General features: G+C 38.6%; 1 protein-coding gene and 1 long non-coding RNA gene across 8 annotated transcripts in view; one reads left to right on the top strand and one right to left on the bottom strand.

Annotated features, from left to right (window-relative positions):
* Positions 1-17,357, top strand: part of TTC1 (tetratricopeptide repeat domain 1) — a 33,508-nt gene extending 16,151 nt beyond the window's left edge. For 5 of the 7 annotated variants that reach the window (XM_027465314.3, XM_027465313.3, XM_027465317.3 and 2 more), the window contains 4 exons: positions 520-556; positions 2,277-2,425; positions 8,455-8,509; positions 16,740-17,357. In XM_027465314.3, coding sequence (XP_027321115.1) covers positions 520-556; positions 2,277-2,425; positions 8,455-8,509; positions 16,740-16,873 — 375 coding nt within the window. In that variant the 3' untranslated portion in view covers positions 16,874-17,357. Of the gene's footprint in view, positions 1-519; positions 557-2,276; positions 2,426-8,454; positions 8,510-10,102; positions 10,687-11,343; positions 11,488-16,739 lie in introns of those variants that run through there. The other 2 variants (XM_027465315.3, XM_027465316.3) reach the window with 2 other exon arrangements.
* Positions 17,358-18,121: 764 nt separating this feature from the next.
* LOC119718352 (uncharacterized) lies at positions 18,122-20,414 on the bottom strand. The gene is made up of 2 exons (XR_011803382.1): positions 20,202-20,414; positions 18,122-19,503 (listed from the first exon to the last, which is right to left on the bottom strand). It is a non-coding gene; the product is annotated as an uncharacterized lncRNA (long non-coding RNA).
* Between the last annotated feature and the right edge of the window lie 803 nt (positions 20,415-21,217).

The raw sequence follows: 21,217 nt of genomic DNA, 5'->3' as shown, positions 1-21,217 counted from the left end.
ATCCTCTAACTGTGGTTGTCTGAGCACACTAACATCTTGTCCCTACCACTCCTGGCAGTCTCAGCTTCCTCTGCAAGGGACAATGCCTATATTAGTGCTAAAGGCAGTATCGTATGTGCTTTCCAAATGTCTTTGTTCTTACAGACAGGAATTTATCTGGGAGTCCTGGGAACTGCCTATTCCAACCCCTTAATTAATTGACAAATGTAGGAAAGCTGTAGCTTGGTTCAGCCAAGGCCTGCAGATGTGACTCAGCCTTTTGACAGTCGCTTGCTGTTGTCTGTTCAGTGCAGACTGATTAGTGGGGCAGCCGTGCAATCTGAACACTGGCAGCTTTCAGAGAGAGGAAGCTAATCGCTGATAAAGGGCTTTAAATCAGAAGCAGTGGTATGAAAAGCCTTGATTACATGAACATCCCTATTCCTTGGAATGACAGACAAACCTTTTTGCTTGCAATTGTAAACAAGCTGTTTCCCAAGAAATATGACATACAATTTTGTTATATGTTCTGTGTTCTAGGACAAGACAGAAGCTGCCCTAAGTGACTGTAGCAAAGGTATGACTCTTTTTTCCTGTGCATCACTCTTCTGCCAGATCTTTCATGGATAAATTAAGCAGTTAGTGCTTTACTACAGAGCTGTAACTTTGGGCATTTCTATATGAAGAATTTATAGAAAGGCTATAGTGAAAGACACGTGAATCTAAAACTATATGTTTTCTAAAATGTCTGCTAAACTTACTGCTTATAATAATCTACTTTCTGTTCTCCTGTGACAATAAGACTGCTGTTGGTACTTTTTTTTTCAAAAAAATGAAATATTTTATGGAAGCTGTTTCCTTATACCTACTATTTTAAACATATTTCCACCTGCTATTCCTGCCAAATCTTGGTTTAATTTGAGATTCCAAAGACGTGTGGGGCCTCACAGAATTAAAAGCACTATCAAGTCCTCATACAAGCCTTTTGCTTGGTCACAAGGGATTATGCTCTCATGTTTTTGTCTTGCATAGTTTTATCTTTGCAACTTCTAGTAAAATCATTTCAGCCATGTATTGCTTTATTTCTTCTACCCATTCACCCATGCTCAAGTATTTCTTGAACTGCACATGACAGCTGGGGAAAAATGTCCAAAGTTACCAACCAAAAAACTAATCCAATGGCTGAGTGCCAGTGGTGCTTGTACAGTAAATCTCAGTTTGTATGTTATAAAAGGAATCTTGAAAGTAACAAAATCTAGCTGACCTCTGTTACTGTGGAGTTTTGCCTTGTTTTGGTGGTGGTGCATTTTGAAAAACACTCCTGGTAATTTCTTGGTGGCTAAAAGGGAACAGGTCTGTTTTACTGCAGTGAGACTTAAACTAACCATCATTTGACACTGCCCAGGGATGTTTTTTATTTTTTACAAACTGCAATGCAAATCTTAGCGCACAGCCAAGCAATTCACATTAACCTGCAACTTGCTGATTGTAGGGTTCTCTTTTTCCTTCCAGAATAAATAAACTAGAATATTTACCTAATCTGGGGTTCAGCTGTCCTGAGAACAATTTTAATGGGTTAGCAATTAAAAAATGGGCAGGTTTTTGTATTTCCTTTTCATGTGATGAAAAATGGATGAAGAAATCCTTGAGAAATTACCTTGCACAGGCTACTGTTCAGTTCAGCATTCAATCCTAACTGCACCAGTAAGCATGCTCACAATTGCCAAGGGTATAAGGAGAAGAAAAGATTAAATTCAGTCTGAATGCCTCTGTGGTGATTTGTAGAGCTAGTATAAACTTTTGTGGCTTCCCAACCCAATTTTAACTGTTTGATTTTTTTAGAGATATTCAGAAGAACACCAGTAGTTGTTCTGGAGTTAGTCTCAGCTTGCAGTGAGATAAGCAAGGAAATGCTTGGTTTCCCTACTATGTATATCTTTAGGTACATTTAACTTTAGGTGTAATCTAATAATATAGACTTATTATATATGCAAAAACTGAAAAATGTTATGGATTCTTCATGTTTCTGAAGTGCCACATGATTTCTAATGCACAAATAGAGCTTTCTTCTATATAGTGATATTTCATCTAATGTCTATGATCTATGGTCAATTGCGTTAGACCTCCATAGGTGGGTGTAAAGGGTGCCTCCCTAAATTCTCTTAAACTGTGACTCTGATTCTAAGCTGCGTTAAAACATCTATTAACATTAAGACTTTAATACAGGCTTAAGAATTTATTTGAGGGGGTATAAAAACGTTTGAAGTAAAATACTGTGTTGTGTTCTTATTTTCCAGCAGTGGAATTAGATCCTAACTATATTAGAGCTTTACTGAGGAGAGCAGAACTATATGAAAAAACAGAAAAACTAGATGAAGCTCTGGAGGATTATAAAGCAGTCCTAGAAAAAGACCCCTCAGTTCATCAGGCCAGAGAAGCTTGCATGGTAAGCCTTTTCAGTGTACTTTGGCACAACTTTAAAACAAGGTCTTTCTTTTCCTAGTCTAAATATTTAAAGCTGTTTATGCAAGCTGCTTCATACACAGTGATGATAACTTTGAATCAAAAAGTATACTGGTTTTCTCCTCTGGCTATACATAAGAAAGATTACATGAAATGTAATGACAAGACTTAGGTCCATGAAGCATAGTCCTCTTTTAACCTTTATAAAATGAGTGGAAGTAAATGTATGTTCTGTAAACTACATCTTCACCTGTTGAATAACCTACCCTATGTCCCCCACAATACATATGTGTGCATGCGCGGTCACCTCCCACACAACTTATCGATTAATACATCACAGTTCTTCTAGTTTGATTCTCTACTAGGAATATCTTGGAACTGTTTAAATGCATTAACTTTTTTCAAACAAAGGTATTTCAATACATGCTTTTTCAAATACAAATAAATTTCTGATAAATTTCTACTAAACATTGAAATTTTGCTTAAGATTTTTAATTGTACTTATACATGCACTAGAAAAGATTGCTTAGGTCAGAACCTGTACAGTGCTGACTCTGTTAGTGAGCCACTGCTGCATTTTAGTAGCCATCACTTCAATAAGGATCTGCAATTTGGAAATCAGAATACAAGTACCCCATAATCAGTTCTTGCTAGCTATTTAATTAGTGGGAGTCAATTTTTCTTTTAGTAGAATTATTTTTCTGATTAGTGAATTTGCAGTCGAATGCCTTTATGGCATAATTATAAAATAGATACTTTTTGATGACTTGATTAAGAGAATAGCGTAGACAAGATCTGTTTGTAGCTGTCTGAATTATGTGACTGAAGTCTGCTATTAATTTTCAAAAACTTAGTCTTCCATGTGAAGAAGGTGGAACTTTGTAGTTGCAAACAGCACTCTTTTCTGATTAAATTACTTTTTTGTTCCCAAACACACAAATTCTGCAGTACTATGTTCCAGTGTCCATTTTCAGTCAACATTACAAATACTTCTCTGTATTAAAGGCTTCTTGAAGAAACATTGTCATATCTCTGGAAGTATATTAAAATGCTTTAAAGTTACCTTGGACTTTAGGATATGGCAGCTTGGATGAACAAAGGTAAACATCTAGGATGTCTTGAAATTCTAGTCTATCATGTAAATAATCCCTACTCAGTGGTGACTTAAAGTTTCTGCTGCAGCCTGCTCATTTGAGGTTTCAAATAACTTTGTGTAAAATACAAGCAGGAAGGGATTTTTCTAGTGATACTTAGTATGCTAATGCTTGGTATGGAAAACAGCTGTGATTTTGATAAGTTCAAAGGGTCTTTCTGCAAGAGTTGGTATAGCAAGAAGGGCAATTTGGTTTCGTGCACAAAGCTCTCTGTGTACACTGTTGTTCTTTTTGAAAAGAGGCTGTGTTGAAATGTGGTAGGTATGCAGCTAGACAACATGTGGTTTTGGAGGAACATGCTAATGGAAGGTAGCTGCTATCAAACGTACAGTAGTGGTCATTTTATGTCAAAGTGGGAGTCTCAGGTCACAGTGGGTGAATGACTTGCAAGCACTAGAGAGTCTGGAAAGAGCTGACCATCTTCTGCAGGGAAAACAACTGAACTATCTCTTCCCTTTTAAGATAAATGGATGCAATTTTAAAACATAATGCACAATTAAGCGTGCAAATCCATATGACAGTACTTGACTTCTAATAGGTTGTTAAATTTTCAGAGGGCATCGTTATTTTAAGTTCAGCTTCATATCAGTGAACATGCAACCTATTCTACTCCCTTAAAAATAAAAAATTAGAAATTAACAAAATTATCTCTAAAGCAACTTTGTGTTAATGAAGAAATGTATTTGCAAGGTTTGTTTAATTATTTTAATTTCCATGTGGATAAATTATTAGTAGTGATTTCAGTTTTATTTTCTAATTTCTTTCTCCCTCGTCCCCCCCACTATGGTGTTGTACTGGTACATTAGAAACTGCTTTAATAGCATATTAGACAAGAAGGCTTGCCTAAAATTACTTCCTTTGGGACTGGATCAATTGCACTTACGGCAGAAAAATATTCTGCTTAACCATGTAACTCCTGTTAGTGTTAAGGGTAAGAACAGATAAACCCATGAACTGCCAGCTGCTTTAAAAGCTGTCCAGTTGCTTTCCTTGCGCTAGTGCTAGTACAAGTTCATGACTGACCCTACATGGATAGCTGGTTATTTTTATATGTATAATATGCCAAAAGGAAAACCAATTATCTACGAGGAAAGAAAAGCCAGCAACCAATAACCGCCAAAGTGAATAGTTTTATATAACCATGGCTTTCTGCTGGCAAATGCAGACTCAGATCTACTGCAATTACTAGTGAGAAGGAAAGAAAATGTGGTCAGGGCAGTGCAGGAATTGGGGCCATCACTTCTGGCAGCACCCAGTGATAAGGTCAGTTTACCCTACTGTGAAACAACCCCCTGATGCTTGTTGCATGCACGACAATGGTTTAATAAATGATGAGCTTGTCAAACATCATTACTGCATGGATAGTGAATGCGATGCATCTATCATAGTCTAGAAAAGATTATTTGTATTGGCCTCATTTATAGTCTTTTAGCTGAGACAGTGGCTTATTTGATCCAGGAATTCAGCCAAGGAGCGTGCTGATGTTTCCAAACGAAACGACAGGATTTGGTTTTTGTAGCTTTTAGCCTTTTAGCATTAGCCTAGATCCAGAAAGAGGCCTATTGTAATTTAGTCAGTTATTTAGTAAAGTAGTCGTTAGTGCATTTCAGCAGCTCTCCATACAAAGAGTGACTGTGATAGATCAGACAACTTGTTATGAACCACTAGTCAGGACTCCACAGATTAAGACTTGGGAACACTGTCAGTAGTTGGTTTAAAGTGTGAAGCATTTCAAATACTTATATTTTGGCTGATCAGAACTCCCTAAAAATATAGGTATTGTCTCTTTTATATCTCTTATAATACCACAATCTTCCTTCAGTTAGTTTGCCTCTAATAATCTCATAAAAGTGCCAGTGCTCAGTTACCACTGGAGACTTGTTCTAGGAAAGGATCATAAAAAATGCTGCTTCTTTCTGGCTGTCTTTCAGAAATGTTTTAGAATGATCAGTAATTCTTAATTTTTGTAGCTAGGAAGTACAAACGCTGACTGATACACGTGCCTTTTGCTCCTTAACCTCCTTTTACTAGGCAGAGACTTTAGGCTCACATGTGGTGCAGAACACTTTGTACAAAATGCCCTCAATTTACACTGCAGTGGGTTGTAGGGCATTCTGCTCTGAGTTGATCCTGTTCTTTGTCAAGTTTCAGGGTAGAAGCAGTCTTATGAGATTGCGGCTTAAATCTCACCTCTTGAAAATCTGTTAATGAAATACTAACAAAGCCAGTCCTACACTTTTAAAAATATCCATAATATCTAAATTCTATAACAAAAAACAATTCCAGATTCCACGTATGTAGTTAGCATGTCTATAATACACAGGGGGACTTAGAGGCTCTGCTTTGTTGTAATGTAAAGTGCAGTGCTCTTTGCAGAAATAGTACAGCACTTCTGTGCCCCCACTGGTAATGAAAATGATACATCAAGAGAATCTGGCTCTAACAGTGAATGAGGCTAATTTGCAATCTTTCTTCTTCCCATTTGTTGAAAATATTTCACATGCTGCTTTAGGGAATGTCATAATCTTATTAAATGATAGTTATAAAAAAGAACTAAATACACAGTAGTTCTTTGATTCTTGATTTTTAAATTGCTCTAAAACTTCAGTATAGTTTGTATTTCAGGAGTACAGTGCTAATGTTTTGATTTTAAAGCCCCCTGTTACACACTTCAGTTACTTTTGACATCCTCAATGTCAAATTAAACAGTTGGAAATTACAGCGTTTTGTGGTCAAATAATCCCTATTGATCCTTTCCTGGAAAGTGTTTAATTATGTGGTATCAATCGTTAAGTTTTTATGCAGGTGTTTGCTGAAGTTTAGCTTCGGCACAGTTTCTGAGGGAGTGGCAGACCAGATAAACTTATTTACCAAAAGAAGCTGTACTTGGAGAAAAGTATTGTAGACACCAGATAAATAGTTGTGTTTATGGATACCTTTCTATAGATACATAGCCTTGCAGGTATGTTCCTGGTGTGAGAAGTGCTGAGTCTGTGGACTAGGACTATTCAGACTTCCAAAACATGGAACATGTATTCCAAATCAAGTTATTTGTGCCTTTATTTCCTGCTAAAGCACTATCTCCAAATGAGAGACTGTGTGTATATTAAATAATCCAAGACTCAGCAGATGTGACAGCCACAGTGCAAACCAAATTTGGAGCCTGGGGATATCCACACATGTTTCATGCAGGCAGCTTAGGTCCAGATCTGCACCCAACTTAATAAGCCCCTCTGAGTCAGCAGGAGTCAGATAAGGTCTGACTGGGCTAATTAAATCTGGCTCACTGGTGATACTGGGTCTGGTCTGGTTTCAGACTTATCCATCCATGTGTATGTGCATTGTACTCCTTAGTGTTCATTTTTCAGTTCTTATGGGGGTATACCACCTCTCTTCCCCATCAGTGTAGAATATGAATGTATTTAGCTGTGTTCATCAGTGTATATACTGCTTTGAACAAGAATAGTCAGACAGTCTTGGCAGCACATTATTTTTGTGTTTTGTTCTGGTTTTTTTCCTCCAGAGGAGAACACCTTATTTCTCTGTAGCAATGATATCAGAATGACAAACTCTTGATGCTCTGTGAGGACTGGAGCTATAAAATACAGGAAGGAACAAGATTGGGAAATTAAATTCTTTAACTATGTTCAGAAGCCAATTATCACAAGTGAGATGTATAAGGAATGAATTGCACACCTGTTACCATGATTTGTGACCGTAATTAATTTACTGATAGCACCATTACAGCAAGTCTGCCTTATCTACAGTGACCTTCATGAGAAGAAACAGCACAGTTAGAATGTAACTGCATTCTGACCTGCCAGGATTGTATAGTAATAAGTATGGTATAAAAAATTGAAATAGTTGCTTCTGAAAATATGAAAAAGGTTTTAAAAAAAAAAAAACCTCTCATTCACAATATATTGTTTTAATATAATACTTAACTTATGAAAAGTGAATACATAAATGATGAAATTGTAAACTTAGTTGTAGTAAATATAAAATTATAATTCTAAATGGTGATTACAATCATTGAGTAAAACACTGTATAAAGATGGGAGATGAGTCACAGCTGGTTTAGGTGTAAATGGGGATCTCAAATTATAGGAATGATGTGCAGTTATGTAATGCTCATTAGAAACATGAGAAGCTTTTATCTACTTTATCTATGATGGTGCACAAATCTTAACTTCCTCGGTTTTGAGGAGAGAAAAATAAATAAATGAACTGTTCCTTGGACTAGTACCTTGCTCAGGATGAACTTGTTGGGAGTTCCCTACCCATTTGTAATACTCTTTACTCGTTGTTATGCGATGCCAACATTGCATAATAAGGTGCTGCATATTAAACTACAACCTGCAATTCAGTGATCTTCTGATAAAATACTTGTATGTAGACCTTCATGTTTTCACTGTGGATTTACCTGAAGCAGCACGCCAGTGGGAGCAGGTGTCATAGATGTTATTCTGTGTTTGATTAATTCCTCTGACCTCTCTTAAACGTATTTAATGTGTGCATCAGAGGAGATAAGGCTAAAATGTACATTAATTGTAAATCTCTTAAATTCAGTAACTTTTCAGTCAAAATACCAGGCAAACAGATCAGATTTGTTTCTCAGTAGTAAAAATTCATGCCTATATGAAACTTGCATTTGCAAGTTATCACTTACTGCTTATATGAATTGATGTCATAGAATGAATGACAGGTTTCCAAAATAAGATAAGTGTTGATTTGAAGTAAGGATTTTTTTTAAGCTGTAAACTGTATATCCTTGGTATGTGTATGAAAATTACATAAGCTTAAACTATAGTATTATTGAAAGCGTGGATCTGATTCCAATTTTTCTTCCTCTCCACAGCGATTACCTAGGCAAATTGAAGAACGGAATGAAAAATTAAAGAAAGAAATGTTAGGTAAGTAGCATGTACATGTAACTTGCATAATAATCGTTGTAGTCTACTAGGAAGATAAAAATTTGTGACTAGAATCTAATATAAAATTTAAAGAAGGTAAGTTTTAAAGGAAATACTTGTGTTAAACAAAATTCACAATTTCTTTCTAGTTCTCCGTTGTTTAGTTCTACTTACAGTAAGTTCTAGCCAAATAGTTTTCCCCTACAGAAAAGGCTATTAGTTAAATTTAAAGACAAAAATACTCAAGACCTTCTAAAACAACATGTAAAAGCAGGGGGAAATAGTTTGAAACAGACCAACTGCTCTGTCCTTTTTGCAAGTAAGTATTTGAAGGAGGCATTCCCATGAATGGGTTAAAACAGGTTTTCACTAAACCATACATTTAAAAAAAAGTCAACCAGCTGTAATAACTGAGCATGTTTGATCTTGTGTCTGAAGAACTAAATTTAGTTCTCTTTAGCATTTTCCACCTATAGACCTCCAAGTCTTCATGTTTATCCTGGTTTATATAGTGTTTCAGCTTTGTTTGTGTTAAGGCTGGATTAGGCCTACCCTTGTGTTTCAGACAGGCCTTGCTGAGATAAAATTGGATTTTCTGACTACTTAGCTCATTATATCTTGACTTTTACAATTCATAGTAAACGATACTGTTGACTGAACTTGTGGAAAAGAGAATGTGATTAATATAAGCCATTTGAATGCGTGGGTCTCCAGCATTGTGTTGTGTGGTATCGCTTGGATAGCACGGTAACTGGACTGCTCTATTTCAAAAGAGTAACTACTTCAGTAAAATTGCCCAAGCATAATTGTTTTTTGTGTAATACTAATTTGTATAAAGCACTTCTGTGCATAACTCACAGAGTTATGATTAAACCAATGATTTTAGGGTGACACCCCTTTCCCCCCCCACCTCTCCCCCCAAAAAAAGACTTCTGCCAACATTGTCTATTGCCTCCCAGTTAGAAGGATGTGTTAAGTTCTTATAGGTTCTAAATAGTGCAGAAGCTACTCTGACAGTCTGGTGCTTTTTAAAATGAGTTTCTATTTCTACATCTTTTCATTTGTGCTGTTTAGAAAATCCACACACAAGAGCAAGGACAAATGACAGTGTAAGATAAAAAAGAGAAACTGTCTGTACCTGACCTGTTTCAGAAACAGCTGTCAGCAGTTACGTGTTTACTCATTCTAGGTGTGACAAGTAGATGAAAAGCATTTTTAAGATGAGTAGGCTTTGTCAGTTTGGGATAGTGTTCTGTTATTCTGTGGAGAATCAGGTCAAACAAACTCAGTCTGTCTTGCATACAATAGCATTAATTCCTAAAAATACTTGGGAAGAAGAGACTTTTTCAAGAGCTTCTGCTGTAGTTGATATTTTCCTTTAATTTTTGCTCCTTGCTGTGCAGGGAGTCTGATTTGCTCTTGTTTTGTATCTGTCTTGACCTATTAAATTAGAGCTGCTGTGCATCGTATTTTGTCATTTTGTTCCCACCATTGTGCTTAGATTAAGTTATAAATAAAGAAGGTTAAGTGTGGTAGTGGTATAAATAAATGAAAAATGCAGAAAACATTCAGAAGGATTATAACTATTTGTAGGATGAGGATGGTTTTCAACCGAGCAGTAAGAAAACAGCTTCTGAAGAATTCTCCCCTTGTACCATCTTTAACGATGTTTGAAGGGCCTGCACTGACACAGTAAATCCAGCATTACAAACTGTCATTACAAACCTAATTCTATATTGGTATTTTTTGTCTAGATTTCAGAGTAGATGTGAAATTACTTAATTGTTGATCCAGTAGCAGTTAGGATTTGAGAAGTGGACTGGCCTTTTGGGAACCGGTTTAGGCTGTGTATATTGGAATCCTAGAGATGGGAATCCCTTCTTGGTGGTGATAAATATGTGAAAGGGGATGTTCTGATGTTTACTGGTGTAAACAGTCAGGAAAATCCCACTAAGAGTGGGTTTGTATAGCATATAACCCTATTTTCACTGACAAACTGTGTGACAGGATTCACATAAATTTGCCACATTTTTGTCATAATTACATGGTATAATTTGGGCATTTATTCTTGGCACTGGTTGTGATCATTAGTGTGTTTATAAATTGGGGATATTTTTCTGTAATACATTCTGTTAACAGAAAACGTGAAATTAAATTTTGAATATGGGCGAGAACAAGACTCATTTATTTAAGCGTTATTAAATGCCATATCTCATATTCAACAGAGGCAGCAGTGATGTCACGGATCTAGTGATGCAGGCCTGGGAAGGAGATACTTCTCTGGGTTTTCAAAATGCTGCTGCTCTGTGTGAGGTTAAATAAAAACCTGACAACTGAAAAAGGGTTGGGGGGGCTAAGTGGGAGGTCTAGGAGTATAACATGACAAACTTGATGCAGCATGGTCAGGCATTTCTTTGGATTCTTCTTGTTGAATTTGTTTTAAGCTGCTTCAACTATTTTTCAAGAACTTCATTAATACTCTTTACCCATCAAGTACTGTCAGAACAGACAATTGCTTGCTGTAATCCATTAGGGGATTATTGGTTAAACAGTGGCAGGTGTGCAAGGATTCATTCACCTGTTTGCTCACAGGAGAGCCACCTGTGGTGTCTAGTTTTACCCCAGATTTTGTGATTTCCAGGAGCAAGTGAGATCATCCAAATAGTTCCAGAGCCAGCCTGGTCCAGGAGCACTTGCACTGAAGTTCAATAATTGACAACATATTCTGGAAAGAATGTAACACTTCAGCATGCTTTGGCTCCTTTTGAAGTTTGGATATTGCCTTGAATTCCTGTTTTAGTTAGTGAATCAGTCAGTAACATTGTTTTTTCTAGGTCTTTATTCTTACAACTGAAAGGAAGCACTTGTGCACCTACCCAGCTGAGTAATGCCATGAAAACTGGAGCTGTGTATAAAAGAAAATATACACACATACATATGTATGTATACTATAAAAAAAAGGTGTATCTTCCTCCTTCCCCAAGTGTGTTTCCTGTTTTCTAGTGCTATGGCTCACTACCATGCAGTTTGTCAGAAGCTGAAACCACTTCACCAGTGCGTATATGTAAATAAACCAGGGTATACATCCTTGGCTGTTCTTATCCAGTCTACCTAGCTATGAATTATTGCATGTAAATGGTAACATATGTCATTAATGAAATTGTTGTTGTTAGAAAAAGCATGGTTTACTGCCTAGTTCACTAGGTAAAGCAAAAGCTGCTTGCACAAGCAAAGCAAGGAATCTGTTTACCACTTCCAATGGGCAGGCAGGTGCTCAGCCACTGCCAGGAAAGCAGGGCTCAGCATGCGTAATGTTTTTTTTGGGAAGACAAATCACAGAATCACAGAATTTCTAGGTTGGAAGAGACCTCAAGATCATCGAGTCCAACCTCTAACCTAACACTAACAGTCCCCACTAAACCATATCCCTAAGCTCTACATCTAAACGTCTTTTGAAGACTTCCAGGGATGGCGACTCCACCACCTCCCTGGGCAGCCTGTTCCAATGCCTCACAACCCTTTCAGTAAAGAAGTTCTTCCTAACATCTAACCTAAAACTCCCCTGGTGCAACTTTAGCCCGTTCCCCCTCGTCCTGTCACCAGGCACGTGGGAGAACAGGCCAACCCCCACCTCTCTACAGCCTCCTTTAAGGTACCTGTAGAGAGCAATAAGGTCACCCCTGAGCCTCCTCTTCTCCAGGCTGAACAAGCCCAGCTCCCTCAGCCGCTCCTCGTAGGATTTGTTCTCCAGACCCCTCACCAGCTTCGTCGCCCTTCTCTGGACCCGCTCAAGCACCTCGATGTCCTTCTTGTAGCAAGGGGCCCAAAACTGAACACAGTACTCGAGGTGCGGCCTCACCAGAGCCGAGTACAGGGGGACGATCACCTCCCTAGCCCTGCTGGTCACGCTGTTTCTGATACAAGCCAGGATGCTGTTGGCCTTCTTGGCCACCTGAGCACACTGCTGGCTCATATTCAGCCGACTAGCCACCATCACTCCCAGGTCCTTCTCTGCCTGGCAGCTCTCCAACCACTCCTCTCCCAGCCTGTAGCTCTCCTTGGGGTTATTGCGCCCCAGGTGCAGGACCCGGCACTTGGCCTTGTTGAACTTCATGCAGTTGACCTCAGCCCATCGGTGCAGCCTATCCAGATCCTCCTGCAGAGCCTTCCTACCCTCGAGCAGATCGACACACGCACCTAGCTTGGTGTCATCTGCAAACTTACTGAGGGTGCACTCAATGCCCTCGCCCAGATCATTGATGAAGATATTAAAGAGGACCGGCCCCAGCACCGAGCCCTGGGGAATGCCACTAGTGACTGGCCTCCAACTGGACTTGACTCCATTTACCACGACTCTTTGGGCCCGGCTATCCAGCCAGTTTCTAACCCAACGAAGCGTGCACCAGTCCAAGCCAAGAGCAGCCATCACTCCCAATGTCTCCCGTTCCTCCATCTTTATTCCAGCTTTTATTGCTGAGCATGGAGCATAACTAGGACCATCACCTTTGGGAAGAGGGTATGAGATGAGAGGAAGCTTGGACATGTTTCAGCAAAGTTTAACAGCTTGTGATCTGTGGTGGTGATGCAATTTTCTGCATTGCCATTTGATAGCAAAGTATATTGGATATACAAAATTAGGATGGAATATGCCAATCTGTGTAACTCATTTTATACAAATAATTCATCAAATCTGATCAGCTTTCAGCTTAATTTATAAAATAAGTGACTTCCAGAAAATAATGTACCTGTGATTAATGGAAAGGCATATCAGAGCACATCACCTGGACTTTCTGATCAGTAAGAGCTCTTTCCAACTACATAAGGTTAGTGAAAATATTTATTAGGATTAATGCCTGAAGAATGAGTTTCTTCTTTGATACTGAAGGACATAGTGTATTTGATGCTAAGCTGCTGAAGCCCTGTACGGTGTGTAGGGAGAACATGAGGTCACTTAAATAGTTCAAACCAGATCTGATGTGCAATTACTTTGGGTTCAGTCCTTCCCTTATTATTTAGGGAAGGGAGGATGACTTGTCCTGATTCTTTCAATTACTTAAATGTTAATAATGCAAAAAGTTATACAAAGATGAGACCTTCCCACAGAACTTATTTAAAAATATATATGGCTTTTCAGCTTCCAAACAACACATTAACACTAGGAACTATATTCAAAGAATCACCAAGAAGACTCAACAGCAGTCAATTCTGGCTGTTATATCAGGAATAAATAGTGAGAAATCTTTTGTGCATCTGCCTTTTTGCAATAGGACATTAAATTTCAGTTTAGATCAATCACAGACTTCTGAGCCCTAAATTGACTTTTACTAGTTAGTTTTCCTGTTAACCTCTGAATATTGTTTTGCTGAATAAATTTGATACATGTATGCTGGAGTTCCAGGTGAGAAGTAGACGTATGCTCTTTAATACACAAAGAACAAGGTCTATGGAAATAGTGTCTCAGGAGAGTGACCCTGCTCCAGGACAAGTGAGTGCTTGACTGCTAAGAACTCCTTGCAGCTGAGTCACAGCCCCACAGGCTTTTTTGTCTCCTGCAAGCACAGTCTCCCTTTTAAGAGAACTTGTCTTTGGGGAAAGGGGGAGGTTGGACTTAACTACAGATCTAAATTTCAGGATGAAAGAGGAGTGGGGGAGGAGGAAATAGTGCTTTCCTACAACGATGGGTTTATGTGCTTCAAGCAGCAGGAACAGTGCTTGGGGCTTGAGTTCCCGGAAAAGGCAAGGCTTTCTTCTGCTTTATTAACAATTCAATAAATGTGTCTGCACTAAAAGGCATTGCAGTATGTGGGTTTAAGTGATAGGCTGGTGACCTCTAACTGTATTGTTTAATACTCAGTTACAGCTTGTGTGAGACAAAGAATAAAGGATTAAATATATCATACAATCTTTAGCTTCTCCCAAAGAACTGGCCTGGCTACAAGTAAGAATGCCAAGGCGGTTGTTCTGTGTTTATTGGCTCTGGCATGACCGGAAAAGAGCCATCATACTCCAATTAGAAAAGGCCTTTCAGTGTTTCAGGAAACAGGCAAACTTGTCTGCCTGCTCCTGAGCCAGCTGCAGTGCTGGGATAACTTGTAAACTGTTTACAACTGGCTGTAGGAATGCCAGACTATGCCAAATTCTTCCACCAATAGACAAAGATGCATCTCACCCCAAAACATGGAGCTAAGCAATGACCAAGTGTTTGTCTAAAAGTACAATAGCAACTATTCATCCCCATCCTAGAGATGCTATGAACATCTGTAGAGCTTTATAACCAGAGTGCATTTAGGATGCAGCGTAGAATTATGAACTTGACTTAGAAATTTATACCAAACAGTGTAGCTTTAAATAAATAAATAAACCGTAGAAGGAAGCTAATCCCAGCTGAGCCACCCACTGGAGTAACCTTGGCCAGACCACTCAGCCACCTCATCTGTAAAGCCAAACAGGAGCAAAAATCAAATTGAAGAAATAGTCCTACCAACTAGCTGCTTTTGTAGATCAAGGTTGCTTTCTTTTTTTTTTTCTCCTGTAAAAGGCCACAGAATTTCCATTTTGACTCACAAAGACCAATCTTGCTTTAAAATAGTTACACAAATATTGAAAGATATCCAGTTGTGAACCAGCACTTTAATGCAAAAGCTTAATTACACTAGCATGCTTAGGAGTACTGTAGTAACACTGTTAGTTTCTGTATGCAGGATTGAGTTGTTCCTTAAAATGTTTACATTTTCCCCTGGATTGTTTCTTTTTGTATTTTCTGTGAATGTACTCAGGAAAAAGTTCCCCCTGCCCCCCCATTCAGTTTTGCAGATGTCATTAAAAAAAGTCTATTTTGGTTTATTGGGGTGGTGATTAACCTTACTTGAACGGTTTCCAAATAGCATGCCCCTTATCTCTTACATTCACTGATTAAATTGAGACTGATAGAGTTTCAGTTCTGAGCACAGTCAGAGGGCTGCAGCATCATGCAAGGCAAATGACTTGATCTATTTGTGCCATGTAAATGCTGTTCATCTCTTTGTGTAGGGCTTGGCGTTGTACATTCCTGTATTTGTTCATCATTCCTGCCAAAGTAGTAGGCTTTTTAAAAGGTGGTGCATAGCCTGTGGATGCAAACCTAGGGTAGGCTTCATCTTGTCAACGCCTCTGATTGTTTTTTGGGAAGTTAGTCTACTTCTGTGCATTGAAGCCAAGAAAAAAATAATTTGTGGGTAACCAACCATCTTTCTCCTTTGTCTTATTATGCCAGGGATCAGCTAGCTTGTGTTTAGCCAACATAATGTTGCTACCTCTGCTTTTTGTTTGTTTTTATGCATTGTATCTATTTGATTTATTTACTCTACAATCTATATAATTATTATTTTTCAATGGTGTCCTTTGGTTGTCCTTCTTTTATAGGTGGTAGCAAGACTCCTTTTCTAGAGTCAGAAACCTTGTGTAGTATATATTAATCAAAGCCCTTAGATTTTATTAACTATCATACTGTCTATGTATTTATCAGTACTAATTAAATAATGAGTGCTTAGAACTCCTTCCAGTGATAAGTTAGCTACAGAGAGCTGTAGTTTGGAAGGCAAGTTCATGATAACACGTCAGATGACACTGCCAAGTTTTTGCAAGCAAAATAGTTATAAAGTTGTATACTTCAAAGGGAACTGCTTAGTTTGCAGGTGCAGGCACATTTCTGTGGATTAATTTCTTTTAATGTTCTTCATATCAATGTACACACTTAAAAAGGGATCTGTAGCAATTACATGTAGGCAGAGTTTGAGTTTTGGTTTTCTCTGTTTCTTCTGGTAGTCTAGGAAAACGGGCAGTTATAGCATATGTGAATGTTTTATAGAACTGTAGCTGCACCAAAAGTGGCATGAACTGAAAAACTTGTGTTAGAAAACTGAGCATTGGCAGCTATCAAAATTACATCTAAGTACAGGGGAGACCAGTCCTCTTCTGTGAGCTGTTCAACTCTCCTTAGTTAGGACCTTATGACCTGGGGAAACAAAGAACTTCTGGACAGCTGTAACCCCCAAAGTTGACATCATAACTGCTTTTTTTTTTTTTTTTTTAAGTTCATGGAAGAGCTTAAATATTCAACTAACTGAAGAGATTTCCATAGCATTTACCTTAAGTCTGTAGATAAACTAATAGAGCTGGACTGTGTAATTGGGCATAATTCAGTGGGAGTTTTCCCTCTGCTTACTACTCACATACTTCTTTTTCATTGTAGGCAAACTGAAAGATCTTGGGAATTTGGTTCTCCGCCCCTTTGGCCTGTCAACAGAAAATTTCCAGATAAAACAAGATTCATCAACTGGTTCATATTCCATCAATTTTGTTCAAAATCCAAACAACAATAGATAATGTGAATTCATTCTAGTTCTGCTGGCTTTCAGGCTTTATGACATTGTGCTTGCACGTACCACTAAAAGGAATCAGCAGACATTCTTCACGCTATCCAAGTGAAGATAGACTCAAGCATTTTCATTTCCCTGCTTGTAAAATTATTTACAGTGTGGATGTACAGAAAGTAATTTGATTTCTTAGTAATAACTATGTTCAGTGTGTGATTTTTCACTTGCAGTTTTTGGCATGTCCAACAGTCAGGTTCATTATTTTGGCCCATTTAATGCTGGCAACAACATTCTAACAAGTAATTCAGTTAAATCAAAATGCCCGTGCACTTGTGGCTAAGAACAAAGCCTAACAGCATCTTGAGGGATTAATACATCTAGCAGAAGCACTTCTCCACACTCAGCAGGTGAATATGACTGACAGCATGCATAGAACCAAGCTGACCTCTTCTGTGGAATATTTTTTTCTTTGTAATAAAGGCTTAGTATTTCTGTTGGTTTGTATTGTGAAGTTCTTGCCTTGTATGATTCGTTCCCATGGGGGTAGTATTGTTAAAAATGCTTATAAATAGCATACTTGCAAGACATTACTTTGAACCATTTGAGGTTTTTTTCTTTTGCTTATAGCAGCACCAGAGACTACCCTTACCTCAGAGTTAGTTTACTTTTTATTTATTTTGAAGATGACATGGACGTTACATGCCAATATATATACACCTTGTAACAGTGCCCTAAAGTTAGTGAAATTTGCTTGTCTGAGATTCATTCATATTACAGCTAACCATAGTGGCCAACAAGTGATACTACAGTTGATTGCAAAAGATTCTTGTAGACTTTGAGAACTTTGAAGCATCTATCTATAAATAGATGCATAAAAAGAAATACATATACATGTGTGTGGTTTTTCAAGGGTTTTCAGGTTTTGAAGGGGTGTCTTGTATTTACTACTTAACTGGTTTTTATATCAATGCTGAAATGTTTACATTGCAGGCATTTTTCAGTTGTCTCCATGCAGATTTCAGTATATGATTTAAGTAATTAGTAGCAGCTGTTTGATAGCTGTTTGTTAGTTATCATCTTACATTTCAAGAAGCGTTTTTTGTGTCCTTCAGGACTGAAATCGTAGTGGTTGCATGTCTTGAGCTCCAGCCTTTACACTGATAGGCCTGAAAGGAATAGTCTTTCATGCTAAGGTTTCTTGGTGCTTTTCTTCCATTTTGACAGTGCATGCTTAGAGGCATGGGGTGTTGTTTTGTTGTTTTGTTTTTTTTTTAATTGTTAACTGTATTCTCATGCATTTTTAGTTTTGACTTTGTTGTTAACTGTTTATAAACCATTTCATGTCTGCAAGGAGTATGTATTATATCTGTGGGAAGTAAAATGTCGTCATTGTCAAAAGAAGACCTAATTCACAGTGAGGCCTAAGCTGCCTTTAACATCTTCTGCATAATTAAAATGTCACTTAACTAAACAAAAAGAGCCTCTAGGATTTCCATATGCTTAAACTGTAACCATGTCTTGTTTTACTGGAGTACTATTCCAATCGTGCAAGGCTCAATTGTCTTACCTAAAATCAGGCAGACTGGTAGGTGTGTAAAGGGGAGGTTTTAAAGAAAGATTTTGCTCCTGGGAGCAGCCACAAGGTAGCAGGAGTTGGAGAGGTGTTTGCCAGCCTGATGCTGGGTGTGTTGGGCTCTGGTATCAAGGGAGGTGGGCTGAGCTTACCTGGGCTATGAGAGAATGTGCTGGGAGAGAAGCGTGCTCACACTTGGAGTGTCTGCAGGTCCAGAGTGGCTTGTTAGCTGGCTTATTGCTGGCAGCTGTAAAACCATCCTGTTTTCAGAACTGAGCTCTTCAGGCTCAGGGAAGGTTTGTTAGCTTGGACAGAATGTTGGGATTAGTATAAATCTTGCTAACTTTTCCTGAAACCTGGAGTACTATGGAGCAGAGGTGTCCAAGCTCCGAAGGCGCCCTGGGTAGAAGCAGTGCTGAGCTGGCTGGAATGCATAAGCTTGGCCTGAGCCCAAACTGAGGAGCCACTGGGGAACGTGAATTGTGCTTCACCAGAGCTCCCAGTTGAGCACACACCAGATAGAGATGCCAGTACTTGCTGTTAGACTCCACATTGGAAAAGCAGCTGGCCCTGGAAGTGGTATGGTCTGGCTGGAGCTGAAGCAAGGCTCCACTGAGGAGCTTCACTAGGTAATGCCTTGAAGGGTGGGGAAAGGAGCACATCTAGGGTTTTGTCTGGTTTAGCAACAGCAGCAGTAGTCCTGCATCACTGCATGAGGCAGCTTAGGTCTGGACTCTGAGCTTCACTCAACTGCAATATATGTACGTGCTCTTAGACCACATGTAAATGGAACCATGTGGAAGCTACTGTGCACACCGTATGTTTTCTTTGTATCCTTTACTACCAATTAACGGCTACCTTTACTCAGCCTGTGTGTGCTTACCTATTATTTACCAGTGTATGGCTGTTGTGCAAAGTTACAGGCAGTGACTTAGCAAGCTGTTGCTTTGTCTTACAAAGGAATTTGGTGACAAATATTCTTCCTTCCATTCTGTTCTGGCTTCATATCTTTGAAGGCCTGGAGGGCTGCAAATATGCCTTCTTGGGGGGAGGCCGGTTCAGTTATTCTGGAAAATAAAAGCACAACAAAACTTTTAATATTTCTACCTGCTGCACAAGCACCAAAAAACAAAAAAAAAAAACAAAAAAAAAAAAAGAAAAAAAAAAAGAAAAAAAGTGTGCAACTTCCTTGCTGAATGACTGATGTGTGCCTATAGTTTCCAAATGAAAGGAAGAACAAATGAAGCTGAATGATTGCAGTTGATTTGCTTTTCACACTTGTGTTTGTAATTTAATTTCACTGTGCGAAAGAGGTGGCTTAATGTCACTGGAAATTGCATGCACCGTTACAGAGGACTCAAATCTATAGGTCAGATGTACTCAAAGTGCCATTCTAGTGCTAGAATAGAAACCTCTGGACTGTATTATCTGACATTACAGCAAGTTTTCCTCTAGGTAAAACTCCAATTAATTGCCTGATGAAGCCCTTTTGCATTGTCCGAATCATAAACAGCTGTGTTTTTTTGGGCTTTTTATTTTTAAAGGGATTTTTTATGTCCAAATTGTTCATCACAGCTGTCAACAGAAATGTAATTGGTACTTCCTCCTGTTGTAATTGGCCGCAAATCCACTGCATTGCCAGCATGTTTTGAGGCGCATGCATTGGGTTTACAACCTCTAATAGGAAAAAATATTTTATGAAACAATCTTTTAAATATAAATGCTCTAAACCAACAACTTCCCTTGCCTTCCAATAGTTACTCACCTTGTGTTTTCAACAAACATTCCTTTTTTCTGCTTGGTGTTGTCTGTCCTTGGCTCCCAGCCTTTGTTCCTTCTTACTCCTCTGCAAGAATAAATGCTTTTAGTACCTGGCATTTTCTCCCTGTGCATGTTTGCATAGTAATAAGGGGGCCTGATGATGTTCTCTATGAGCTGAAGAGACCGGGCTTCAAGTCTCTCCCTACAAAGAATTTTCTCCAGGCTTTCCCTAATGTTTGTGTCTTGGAACTTCATTTTTTTTTGAGATTGAAGAGAGGACATCAGAACTGACGCTGAGATTTGTCTCCGTTCTGCTCTATATGTTCTTGCTCACTTCTTCCTTGTTTAAGTGCTCAAACTCAGTAAGCCCTTTTGGCAACAGCTGTGCCAAGTTTTAGACCTCTCCTAAGCCTTTTCTGGGCTAACTGGTTCCTGAGACACAGACCCCTCTTTCCTGCAGCTGTGGGCAAGTTTCCTTGCTTGTGTTACTGCAGCTAAACACAGAATTAAGTCATGTCTTCTTTGGTAGGCCCAGCTTACTGAAAAATACAAGTTGTTTTGTATGATTTCCTATCACACTGTTGCTTACCGCCATTTTCAGGAGTGGCTTTTGGTTTGCCTCTCAGTCACAGACAAGAGAGTTGACTAGCAGAAGGCCTAGCAGGATCTCATGGGAAGCATCCCAACTTGAAGGACAGCAGAAGTTTTTCTGAGATTAATCTAAGATCCTTAATCTAAGTGTGCATCATGTGTTTAATATTGTGGATGTTTATCTATAAACATTACCTATATTGTTGAGTGCAATGCCAGGTAGTGCATCTCTATAATTAAATTTACTAAGCCTGGTTCAATGACAAGATCTATTTTTGATGGACTAACACTATATTGTAGCCACAAACTTCCAGGACATGGATTTTTGTCTCTAGACATCATAATATGGTCCAAAGTAACATATCCAGGATGACATACTTCAGAAAATTGAGTGTCCAGTCTGTATCCATCACTTTAGCTTTCCATTAC

Source organism: Anas platyrhynchos, chromosome 14, assembly GCF_047663525.1.
Source record: "Anas platyrhynchos isolate ZD024472 breed Pekin duck chromosome 14, IASCAAS_PekinDuck_T2T, whole genome shotgun sequence".
Lineage (NCBI taxonomy): Eukaryota > Metazoa > Chordata > Aves > Anseriformes > Anatidae > Anas > Anas platyrhynchos.
Note: the sequence above shows the minus strand (reverse complement) of the source record. Positions and strands in the feature narration are given on the sequence as shown.